At 43.0% G+C, this 13,244-nt stretch overlaps 1 protein-coding gene across 3 annotated transcripts in view; it reads right to left on the reverse strand.

Annotated features, from left to right (window-relative positions):
- OXSR1 (oxidative stress responsive kinase 1) overlaps window positions 1-13,244 on the reverse strand; it is an 88,043-nt gene that overhangs the window by 23,596 nt on the left and 51,203 nt on the right. For all 3 annotated transcript variants that reach the window (XR_003572879.1, XM_027898801.1, XM_027898802.1), the window contains exons 5-6: window positions 10,799-10,854; window positions 1,668-1,777 (exon numbers count right to left, since the gene is read on the reverse strand). Coding sequence is in view for 2 of the 3 variants with exons in the window: in XM_027898801.1 (XP_027754602.1) it covers window positions 1,668-1,777; window positions 10,799-10,854 (166 nt within the window). In the remaining variant the exon portion in view is untranslated. The remainder of the gene's footprint in view (window positions 1-1,667; window positions 1,778-10,798; window positions 10,855-13,244) is intronic.

Genomic DNA, 13,244 nt, shown 5'->3' on the forward strand with positions numbered 1-13,244 from the left:
ACATCTGATATTTGCATCCAGTTAGATGTGCACAGCCTTGATGGAGGTACTGCCCTCCCTAGACAACCTGCCTCCTTTGGAGATATATTTGTGGGGGACCAGCCCCCACTTTGTCACTGAAACCTTTATTTCCCCTTTTCAGCTCACTCCTTAGGATTTTTTTCCATTTTGTCCTGAGGACTGCACCTGCAAAGAGGCTGGAGTAGCATCAGTAGGTGCCGCAGCACTGCAGGACACAACAGACAGGATATCAAGGGACATCACTGATCTGCCTTTGGAAACACCAAATACTCACTTTTTATTTAATTTTAAATCAACATTAAATTAAAAAATCCAGAATAATACGACAGTGAAGCAGTTCAGAATCAAATTTGCAAAGACAGATCCTGACCTGGGAAGTGTGTCTTTATTCTGCAGTGTTAGACTTACACTCTGAGGATGTTGCAGCACCGGCCCCTCAGTGCCACCATGGGGAGCCACTGGAAAGGCCAAACACTGAAAAAGCCTTTAATCAATAATACATTTAAGCTACTCCAAAGTTACCTCCATTCCTCAAGAAGTTTTAGATATAGGAAAAGATGCATTAAAGTGCTACCACGGTCTTACCTCCATTTCATTTTATAGATATACACATGGGGATCTCATTCAAGTTCCTCTTAAGCTTCAAAATATTTTATTGTGAACAACAGTAAGGAGAAAAGTAACAAGGTGGGTTTACTTTAATAAAACAATGTTTTCCCAAAATATTTTTGTATAAAAAAAATTGGAGGGAAAAAAAGAAAAACATTTATAGCCTGTTATATTTCTGCTTAGCACATCTGTCAAAAACCCTGAGTCCAGCCCTCTGTCAAACTGATTTTAAGGGAATAAGGGGTAGTTTTCAGAATGCCTATGACACTGAACATCCATGCCATCAACACCTACTGCAAATGCCCTGTCAGGACTGAGGTGTAATTTTGTTTGTGGATCTTGCTCAGAAACGGGCGATGATATTTTACAGTAAAGAGTTCCCAGGTGGCCTTCACCAGAAGTCACACAGACAATGCTTCTGAGTTTAGTCCAGAAGCAAAGGAGGACAACAAGTGACACCCCCAGGGGGAAGACCTAAGACATCTTTTAGCAAGTCAAAAGAGCAGTGGAGGAAGGGGGAAATGCAATCATTCCTCAGCCTTTACAGCCTGCACACTCACAAGGCAAGAGAAGCTAAATACCTGAATAAAGTCAACTGCACGTTATTTTCCAGTGATAACTCCCCTCTTTGACACACCCCAATTAACTACCCTAAATTCATGTTTGCAAATGCAGAAGAGCACGTTACTGAGCTGTATAGGTGCATATTTACCACATGTGAAACTATTTATGTTCTACCTCACATTTATGCAAGAGGGAGGGGCAGGTTAATCTTCTTTATGCAACAGCTGAGCTGTCTCAATCTCACCTTTAGCAGGAGCCTGAGCAGAAGCAATTGGGCAAAAATCTACTGAACAATTAGTATTCCCCAGTACAAGCCTGTCTGCAGCAGGCAAACTGAAGAAAATCCTGTGGTTTTAGGAAAAGCTTACAGGATGCCAAATTATCATCTTAGTTTGAAGCAAATATAGCTACTGCTGATAACAGGGAATTCCAGGTGCAGATCAGCTCAGAGGACTGAGGAAAAAACAATTCACCTGCTCCATAACTTCTGGTGCCATCCAGCAAGGTGTGCCCACAAAAGTTTTCCTGACTTTATTCCTGGTAATGTCACCACCAGTGGCCAGGAACGCGCTCACGCCAAAGTCTGAAAAGAAAACAAAAAGAAGAATTTAATAAGAATTTATTAAGAACACATCCTGAGCAAACTGAAGGGCTGTCCCCTCTTTCCCCTCCTATTCCCAGCCACCTATTAAGTACCAGACCATGCAGTCACGCATGAGGAGTTTCCTAATAAAGGACGAGTGATCAACAGTTAGCAAAGAGTGCTGGTACATGAACTGCTATTCAGCACTTGGCCATTCAGCTCCTGGGGACAGCAGAGCTTTCAGCCCTGGCCGGCAGAGAGGAAAATTCCACTTTCCATTACAGCCCACTGGCCACATTAGAGCCTGCCTGTGCCCCCCCAGCAGACCTGCTGCTGGACAAACCTGCCCCTGCCAGCCAGAGTTTATTTAATTTGCATACATTCATAATGAGAACTGACCCTCCTGGTAACATTCCCAGCAAGGAAGGTGGGAGCATAAAAGGTTACTTGATAACATCTAACTGTCCTAACTGCACACTGCAGATGAGGTGTCAGCTCCTTATTCTCGATGATTTATTACCAGAACATGCTTTGCTTGATAATCTCCCATGGCCCAAATGCTCCTTTAACAGGAGCTTGAACTAGTTCCTGGTGACACAGCAGTATTAATTCACATGTCCCCAGCCAGCCCAACCATCCCAGGCAAGCCCCACAGACAAGTGTTCACACCCTGCACAGCATCACCCCCACCTGGAACATCTTTCACAACCTGAAGGATGCTCAGGGATGCCCTTTGCACTCACTGGTAATTGTATTTCTTCAGGTAAATCACTCTTATGTGAAAACTATGCTGTGAAAGGTAACCCTGATGTCTTTTGCAATTAAGAATTAAATGGAAAACAGGATCTGTTACCAGCAGTGTGCAGGGATAGCTATGGGATACAGTATGTTTGTTGAGAGAAGAGCATTACAAAAGATTTGGCAGTCAAGTCATTCAGAAGAGGATGGCACTTGAGAATAAAAAATAAAATCATGTGATGGGGAAACTGTAAACACAGAACTGTGGAAGTATTTCTTCCCAATTTTCTCCAAACTACACTGCTTATATATTACTAAATTATAGGCCTGCAATGGGCCACTCTCCATAACTCAACTTTATCCACACACACTTCTTTTTTTAAAACACACTAAAAGCAATCAAATCTTGAATGCCAATTTTAAGGCTGATGACAGGCTTGGAGTGCAAGTCTCTGAAATTCCAGGGCTCTTTCACATAAACCCAGAATATTATTGACCACAACTGGTTTGAAAATCCTTGCAACTCTGCTCACAGTTAACTGCAAATGCAAAAGCCTTTCCCTCTGTGGCCAGAGGAGCCAGAGCTACTCCATGGCTTAAGGATGTTAAAGTGAGGCATCAACTGCAAGAAAAGATCATTCTTTACAACTTGTAAATAATGCTGTGCCTGTGAGGACAGTCCCAAGCCTCCCCTCTGCATCACACCAGCAGTGTAATGAGTCCTTTCTCATCAGACTTTCAATGTTTGAGAAACACCACTGAAATCGTCACTCAGGAAGCTTCCAGCTCACTTCAGTTAGAGACTTCCAAGGCCAGGGACTCAGTGCTCACTGAAGTTACTGGACATGGTTACTGCAAGGTGACACTGTAGGAAGCTTCACAGCAATCACTGGGCTAAAACCACCACTAGCCAAGGTCTATCACATCATTAGGATGCAGCTTTAGAGATGTGCTGCCCTGTTCTCTTCCCTGTTCCCAGAGGCATCTTGGCTTCCTTCTAACCTTGAAGTTTTAGCACTCCTAGATGGATTCTTTGTCCCATCAGCACTGTAACTCCTATTTTTCTGGAAATACTTTCTGCAACACTGATTTTGCTTTGAGATCTTCCATGTGAGTATCCACTATCCTTGCTTTTCTCAGAAACTGAAGGAGCTTCCTGAAAGATTCAAGTTATTTGTCTTTTACTGCTTATTACAGGAAGTCTCGCAAGATCTATTGTTCTAAACACAAGAGCAATTAAAAGTTCTTTTAAATAAGATAATACCAACAGAAACTCGTCCAAGTGCCATCAGTATTTTATTGTGATGTGCTGTATTTGAACTCGCATGTATTATCTTACCTCAAGTTTCCATGCAGTCATTTTGAGGGGAAAGGAAATGCCATTCAAAGCAAAAAGCATTCCAGCAGTAAAAACACAAGTCCTTTAAACAATATTCACCACATCTCACATCAAACATGGGTTTATAAATTCCAGATGGAAACTGGGCCCCTACATCTGCCATCTGAGGTCAGCAAAAAGCTTAAATGGAATTAAAGTTTATTTCATTACATGGTTGATTTATTCAATGTTTTCCCAATCAATTTCCCTCATTTCCAGTGGGCTAAAACAGGTTCAACCAGCCTGTGCTACTCTGCTGTAAGGAATAACTTTAAGACCATCTTCTCAAATGTCACCTTACTAACTTTATCCAAGCCCCAGTTATTAAGAATGTGCCTGCTCTCAAGAAATATCTACAAAGCAATAAAATACAATCCTAACCACAAGTTCGGGTTCAGCTCTTACTTCTGAGCAGTTGGTACAATTCTCAGCCTCAGTTCTCAAACAGAACTAGGTTATTGCAAGTGAATTTAACTCCAGAAAATGGGAAAAGCCATGAAATTCAAGAGAGCTCAGAAGTGTTTACATTTGTGCTCTTCCTTGGCAGCTCATAGTTTATATTGGTTCACTATGGAAAGGACTGAATCACCAGAAACAGGGAGGAATTGGAAACGCTTGGACCTGGCTTGCAATACCAGTAACCACCACTGCTGGGGATCCACCGACTGTCAGATATCCTAAAGGAGCCCAAATACTGCAGACTTCCAGCAGTCTGTTAGCAAATAACATCTCCAGGGTGTCTGAGTGAAAGTGGAAGGATCTTTTTTTTAAATCTTTTTTCTGCAGCAGTGTAGAAAATATTCATCTGCTGGAGCTGTTTCAGTGATATAAACCAAAGACTTCTTAAAAAAAAAAAAAAAAAAAAAAAGAAAAACATATCTATATCTATATATATGTATCTCCAGACTCTCATATCACAGTAAAATCAGTCCAGGATGGGAATGTCAATTCTGCTGATGCAGACTCTGCAAAAAATATGGCAAATGTTGTCTTTTTCAGTAGAAATATCACGTTTCAAACCACGTACCCTACAGGACACTCTGCAGTAGCAACGAAGTTGCAGACCAGCATTTGAAAAAGCACGGTATTAGGCAACAATTCCTGCTTATTAAGGTATCCAAGTTATCAAACTTGAAAACTACTCTGGCCACTCAAGAAATGTAAAAGCTGAGAGGAAACACTCCATCTGAACAACTCACCAATCCAAGAATGCTGTGGCAGGACCACATCACAATGTGTTTTACCACAGGAAGACACATTTCTACCACAATATGTATTGCTCTACCCAAATCTAGAAGTCTTTTTTTTAAAATCATCTCTCCTTGGCCATCTCATATTGTAACATTACCTTAATCCTAAAAAGCTACTGCATGAAGCTGCCTACAAGGTACACAGAAGGGAAAGACAAGAGGAATGTGCACTAAGAACCAGGACAAAAGCCTGCTGATATCAGAAGGGCTCCTCCAGAGTCTGGTGGGTTTGGATCAGACCCTAAAGCAGTTCCTAACTTCAACAGGGGCTGAACAACTGAATAATCCAATCTTGACTTAGAATCATAGAATCAGATGGGTTGGAAAGGACCTCTGAGATCATCAAGTCAAGCCCTTGATCCAACACCACCACAGTTACTAGACCATGGCACTCAGTGCCACATCCAGTCTCTTCTTAAACACCTCCAGGGACAGAGAATCCACCACCTCCCAGGGCAGCCCATTCCAATACCTGATTACCCTCTCCGTAAAGAATTTCTTCCTAATATCCAACCTAAACCTCCCCTGGCAGAGCTTGAGACCAGACTTCAAACCAGTCAGAGCTGCATTTAAAAAGTATTTCAGAAGACAGCACTAAGTGGTTTTGTTACCACTCGCTTTCCTTCTTGTTCAGCTGTTCTCCATCAGAAAATATCTGCAGTTGTAGTTAAGTGTTTTCCTGCAAACCTTACAGCTTTTAGAGCACTGAAGATAACTAAACCTGGCAGGAAAAGGAGGAAGGCCGTGGCAAACAGCAATTTTGTGCTGAGAAAGCAGTAGGTGATTGGACACCAGAGAAAAGGAAGGTGAGTGGAGAACAAAAATCAAAAGCTTTTTTCCTTTTAAAGTCTGTGTGGATGCACAGTGGCATTGGATCCGTAAATACACACTTGTTCTCCTACTGCACAAAGCAACTTCAGGATGACAAAGCCTGGGCTGGGTGAAGCCTCCCACTGCCCTTGGAGAAGTGATTTCAACAACAAAACAGTGCAACATCTCTTCAGGAAACACAGATAGTACAAGTGACTCAAAGAAAAGTTACTTCCCATCATGCTGCTGCAGGAGAGGCACTAAAAATCTCCACCAGCCACAGAGAAAAATACTTCTGGCCTTTCTTCTGAAAGGGAGAAGAAGATCCTGGTGTCCGTGATACAACACCGGCTGCAATCGACACTTCCCTCCCCCAAGTTAGATTTGTGCCTTGCCCCTTCTTAGAGCCACTTAATCTCCCAAAGTTAGAGTTTCCTAAGGGAAAGTGGGGAACGACACTGCCTGCACCATAGCTCGATGTTTATGTAGAGCGCTATTTTGGTACAATGAATTAAGAGCAGTCAGGAACACAGCGAACCGGTGACAAGCTGGCATGGATTTGTGGAAAGTTACACAAATTCAGTTACACAAGTTTTGCCTGGCCTTAACTATCCCCATTTTATAAATAGATAAAGCGAGAGGGGTCGGGCAATTTGCCCAGGATCAATTAGCAAGTCCTGAACAACTTTGTGAAATCTCAATCTACTTCAGCCGCTTGGCAGCGCGGCCATCCCGGGCCATGGCAGGCGCTCCGGGCACCTCTCGGAGTGCGCGTTAATAACTCCCTGCTTTCAAATCCTGGAGATACTCTGCAACCAAAAAATCCCACCCGTGGAGGGATGTGTGCTCTCAGCCCTCAGCAGGCTCTTCTATCATCACATTCAATCACAGAGGAGTGGGCAACAGCATTATTTAATATCCCAGCTGACAAAATCAAGGAGAAAAATAAGATTTATTCTGTATTCTGACTCAGTAGGATGCTGATATCGTGCCATGGTTGGAGTGTGGCTCATACTGAGCAAGTCTTGTGCACCCTGGGAGAGTTTCCCCTCAACCTCTCCCCATCCCTTTCCGATCTATCAAGATGCTCACTTCATTTCACAATAATTTACAGGGCCTGCAAAGTTAAGTAAACTGACAAATGCTAAGCCTTGCTTGCTGTGAGAAGTCATCTCCTGGCCTATGCAGCAATATTGCTGCTGATGCAGTTTACGTTGACAAGAGTGCTTTTACCGTACAGCTTTTAGACTCCAGGGAGCCAATAAATGCCAGGGCACGGAGGTTTTATGCCCTGATTAAAAGAAATAACTGCCATGGAGAGGCTGGAGCACAAAAGAACGTGGCTATCTCAATTTACATTGCAACCACAGCCCAGAACAATGGTATCTGGGAAACAGTCCTGCTCTCTCCAGAAGACAGATTAATTCAGTGTGCAGGAAAACACTTCAAACTCAGAAAGCGACACTGAATTGTAACAGGCTCTGAAAACTCCGTGCCAAGCCTCAAGCCCAAGCTGGTGCCCTTGAAGAAAAAGAATAAAGTGTTAGCACAGAAACAAACTAACTGAGTTTACTTCTTGCTGGTCAGCTGGGTCTATTAAAGACAATTTTCTCCTTGGTTCAGTGGATGCACATTTTGAAAGCAAAAGGAGCTACAGAGTTAAAAATAGAGCCATGAGTAAAAATACCAAGTCCCAAGACTTGGGGAGGAGTTTCAAGCTGGGAATTTGTGCGGGCCATTAGAGGAATTTTTAGAATTCCCACTCCCAGCAAATGCCCCCGAGTTCACAGATTTCTCCTCCACCTCTTCACCTGCTCCCCCAGCAGCTTTCACACCGGATGCACAACCACCAATTCAGAGCTGCAAACAGAACCTGAGAAATGTCTGACACACTTTCATCAAGCTGCTTTTTCTGTTCAGCCTTAACAGAATTGCATGGCCCAAATCAAAGAAGGAGGCTTTAATTTTCACTGGTTAGAACTGTAGAATCCTGCAGCAAAATTCCTGCCACGAATTCTACCACAGTGAAAGTTTCCAGTAATTAACTTCACTGATCCATTGTGAAGGTACAGCCCAGCAGTGAGGTTTCCTCCATTACAGGGATGAGCATTTTTTTCTAAACCCTGAAAGCACTTTGTTCTTTTCCTCAAAGGATTTCCAGTTTGAGATGTACACTCCTCATTTACATTTAAGAATTACATTTCTTCTGAGACAAGAAGCAGGAATCGTGTCAAGCAGTAGGAAACACACAGGAACACAAGGTTGCAAAGGCCAAACATTGAATAAGATCTTCTTAACAATTCTTCACAGGCAGTTTGGATTGAGGAATGGCAAGAGGGAAAGAAGTCATTATAAAAGAATGGAAGCCATTCTTCCCTGCTACATTATTTAAATTTTTCATGTACACCAAACCAGCTCCTTGCAGGGAGGTGCCCCATTCACTCTGACCCTCAGGCTTCATTCCACAGCTGATCATCTTTTCAGTTTTTTCCTTCTGGTGTAACTTTCCAACGAAACTTAAACATGTTTGTTTCATGGGAACGCAGTGATGTCACTCGGCTCAGAACTGAAGCACTCAATCAACAGAATTATTCATAATATGCATTAATATGATTGTCAAAGGCAAGTGCTTTGATCTCGCTGAAACAAATCCCATTTTATTGGGATTGGTTTGCTTCCAGCATTTTTTCTTCCCAAAAGAATTTGCGAGAAATTTTGCTATTTCATCCTGGGTCAGGAGGAAAGGAAGCTTAAGTGTCAGAAATTCCCACAGAAACAAAATTCTCGTGTTCTGACCAGGTCAGGTTCTTCTCTATTATTCATTAATTTATTTTCGTTTCTTTCAAGTCATCAGCTGCCTCCACAGAAACGAAAGTGCTTCCTGCCACTGGGTGAACTCGCTGACCTTGGTTGAGTTTAGTGGCCCTGCTGTGGCTGATGAAAAGTCACAGAGCTGGACCTTCTGCACGTTCAAAGGAAGAGTTTGTAAAGAGGGAACTTTGCACATCTCCCAGTGCTGCTTTCACAGGATAGGCTGAGGGGTGGATTTCATCATTTAAATGTTGCACATACAAACCACCAGTAGTTCAGTCTAGGGGAGCATGTACAGATTACAGACAAAACAAATCCTTTGGAATTCATACAGTTAAGACCAATCAACCTTTAAGTTACTTATCAACTAAAAATTATTCAGCAGAAAAAAATACACGAACAGGTACCTATTACCAGTGAGACTTAGTATAAAAAAAAGGCCAAGCCCTGGCACCCTTGCAGAAGAGAAACACGAGCAGCTTTCTCTAGGCTGGCAGAAACACTCAGAATAACAGCTATTTGCAGCCTCTCCCAAAACAGAATCTAAAGCTCCACGCAATTACAAATCCAAGCCCCATTATTTAAAAAAAAAAATCTAGGATTTTACTGTAAAAAGTTTGCTCCTCTGAGCACTTTAGAAACCACTCCCTACGTTCCATCAGCTGCCACACAGATTAATTATTTACACCTCATTAGAAATATAACAGCAGGCTTTAAGGGTACTGGGAGACTTAAAAAGGAAAACAAAGCAACTTCAGGTTATACACAGAAATGGGTGTTATGTGCTGTAAAAGGGATTATTGTCCTCTGAAGAGAGGGGAGAGCTACCTATAAAAACCACTTTGCAACATGTTCTGCTTCCTGCTGGAAAATCTACAGCTTTCATTCCAAGATGCAAAGCCAGGCATAGATATTCCAAAGGAATAAAAAAATGCAACAGGCACTGCCCTCCAGCTAGAGGTGGCCCAGGGCCTGGAAAAGCACAGCAAGATCCACGGGAAGAACGGAGTCCTGAGAGAAAGGGCAGTTGGAGAAGAACTGTACTCAGTGCAGGAAAACAGCACCCTGGGAAGAGGAGGAAAAACAAATATCACAGGTTCTAAATGTACTCTCCAAAAATCTTGTCTGTCTTAATGAATGCTTCCAAGGATGGGGTGTGATTCTTGGTTTCTGAAAAGAAGAGGGAAGTCTGTAGGAACACGTATGAAAGAAAATATCAGAGTGGGATTGGGGGGGCAAAACACACCCCACAGCACCCTTTTCCACAGACACACCAAGGACTGTTTCCAACACACCTGTGTTGCTGCAGCTCATGACAACCCTGACTACAACACACAACTCCAGGCACATCTGTATTAGCTAAAACAACTGTCTTAAGGGGTTCCCCTATCCCTAAGCGTGCATGACTGCTTCCAAGACTTCCCGCTCACTCCAGGGTGGGCTGGGTGAGGGCAGCCAGTTAAACACCCCCTTTGCCACCCAGTTCAACTGGAGCACACCAGGGAACAGCCACACGAGCAGTGTGACCAGCAGATCTTTCTGGCAAGATTCTAAGGGACCTTTACTATCAGATATACCCATTTCCTTCTGACAAATCAATCCACCCTTTGCCACAGCCCTTTGGAAAACCACCTTACACACTGATGATAAATCAGCGAGGTCTGTGCACTCCACTTCCAAGCCTATAAATCTGCTGAGTTAAAAATCTGACTAGCTTGTGCCAAGAATTTTATCTGATCTATTGATTCTGAGCACTTGACAGTCAAATGATTTATTCCTGCTTGTTGTCATTGTTCCAAATAAGAGTATTTTAAGATAACAAGATGTAATGAATTCTGAGTTGTTTTCTTGGTTTGGTTTGTGGTTTGTTTATTGTTGGGGTTTTTGGTGTTGTTGGTTTTGTTTGTTTGTTTTAAGAACTGTGGGGCTTTTTGAGGCCAACACTTTTTTTGTAGATCTCTCCTTGATCATTAAATAATTTCTTTGGATATGCAGTTATGCCTAAAGTTTACTCAGAGCTACCAGGAAAGTTACCTGCGATTTGCACTGAGCCATCTTCTCCAAGAAGAATATTTCCTGCTTTCACGTCCCTGCAGAAAGATAAAACAACAATAAGTGGAAGCCATTAAATCTTTCCTTCAACCAACAAAAATACACAAAACAGTTATTATTTCTTATATTTTGTTTCTTGCATTAGCACCTCCTGCCTCTAATTGTGCAGAAATAGTAGGGTCTTAACATCAACTGTAACTTCATAGACAGACACTAAGCAGTTTTTGTATGATTTATAGTGCTGTGAAGCCTCAGCTTTAGTGAAAAATTCTCCTTGAATTTTTTTTTTACTAAAGTCAAAATGAACACACAAGAACATCTAGCATGTGCTATGAAAGTTTTGTACTGCCCTCTTCCTAGACAAAAAAAAACTCCAAGTTTTTAGGTTTACAGCAGCACTTCCCCATCTTTGAGGGAATGCTACATTCACTCCAAACACTTTGAAGTTTTCCAGTTTGTTTTCATAGGCTGCTCCCCACACCCAGCCAAGAGAAGCATCTTTATAGTTGACACTTGAGTTCACCAGCACTGCTGCTAAACCTGCACTGCCCTGGAACCCATACAGACATGGAGCAAAAAGAGGAAAACAACACCAAAAGAAGCAAATTTCCCCTCCACTGCCTTTGACAAGTATTCCAAATCCTTTCATATGGAGAAAAAAGTCAAAAGCTATTTTTTCCCTCCTCCCTTGTGCATCATGAGAACAGAACTGGCTTGATGGTCCGGCCAAAGAAGCCCGGTCAGGCCCTGGAAATCAACTCCTTCCTGGCTTTGCTCTTCTCAAGAGGAGGCTGGGCCACTGCCAGTTCCAGGCCAGGATAATTTTAAACACATCCTCTCCAGCATTAGCATTTATCACACTCTTCCCAATACCCAGCCTAGGATATTGGCATGGCAAAGCTTTCCCCCAGCACAGAGTGGAACAAAACAGTCCGTAAGACAGTCCCACTGAAGATGAACAGCAAACTGCAGCTGACAGCACCTTGACCCTTCAACCAAGTATTTCGAGTCCTGTCAAATGTACACCTCCTGCTAGCAGCTGGATAGACCTACATGGAAACTCGGAAGTTCTATGACATGACAGAATCGAGGAGCTGACTTTCCATCCAAGAAACATTATTTTGTTTTCTTCCTGCAATTAACAGCTGCGGCAATTGGAGACCAGACAGCATTAGCACTGCACTCAATGGAGACTCTCAAAGAGACAAAGGCCCTGAGGGGATTAAACACCCAATTAAGCATGTAGCTGTGCTCCCCCCCTCAGCATCCTCTGGTGAAATCCAATACAACTGGAGCTGCAGAGCTAATTGTCGTGAGAGATCCAAACCTGACTGACCCCTGCACTCCCACGAAACATTCACAGTCAGTAAAAGGGAGGAATGGAAGAGCTCCCTGCCAATAGTTAGGCAGATGATGCCTTTGGGATTTGACAGCATAAGCGTGTGGAGACACTGGAGTGCAGTGCCCAAGTCTGTTGCTTCCTAGGTGAGGAACTGGCTTGCACGGTGTGAAATGTGCTTGGCACAGGCACAGCCATCTCCAGGAATCCCCCTGTGCACCAGCACTAATTCAGAAGGAACACGAGGTGTTCAGGAAACTCTCCAATCCTACTGGAAATGTTTATCCGCAGCTGATTCTCCTGCAACAGCCAGGATATGCACAAGGGCCTTTCAGAGCTGCCTGCCAGTTCCAGGTTATAGGAAAAGGAATAGGATGCACTGAGGTGAAGTTATAATTTCTCTTACTGGAGTAAGAGTAATTTCCTCTTCCATCTGTAGTCCTGGGCAGCCCAGGATGCTGGAGCACTTCCCCAGTAAGCTGGACCTTGCAGCATTGTGGGGCCTTTCCAAACCTCCCCTCTGGCACGACAGCATGCAGAGCTCACTCAGCCCCCAGAGCAGACCATACTCAGCTGTGAAGGAAGTGCCAGGGAAGTTTTTAAGCAAAACTAAGGATGAGGCAAAAAAAAAAAAAACAACAACAAAAAACCCTCAAATTGGGCTTCACTGGTATAGCAACAGTGGCCAGAAAACAGGACACATTCAATACCACCAAACCATCCCACCACAACAGAGCAAGCTGGACAGGCTTGGAATGCAAAAAGTAGTGAAATGAGCACTTAGATTGAATCCCATAGGAAAAAAGAGCCAAAGGACTCCAGTCCCTTAACCTCCCCCACCAATGCAGAGGCTTGTTTCCTTTTTAACTTCAGCTTGGATTAATTAAAATTTACATATTTTCTTGTTGGAAACAACAGTTGGTAAATATGATGCTTAAAGCTGGTTCAAGAAATTAAAACAAGTCACTGCCACAATTCCAAATCCAGGAGGCCGAAACTGCCACTGCCAAATACCCAAGTCAAGCCACAGAATTAAATCACCACTTCATGTGGCATTTCCTCACAGTGACCAGCCCTCTGCAAAGGGCA

Source organism: Empidonax traillii, unplaced genomic scaffold, assembly GCF_003031625.1.
Source record: "Empidonax traillii isolate 1590-97213 ecotype Southwest subspecies unplaced genomic scaffold, ASM303162v1 scaffold624:size695616, whole genome shotgun sequence".
Classification (NCBI taxonomy): Eukaryota; Metazoa; Chordata; class Aves; order Passeriformes; family Tyrannidae; genus Empidonax; species Empidonax traillii.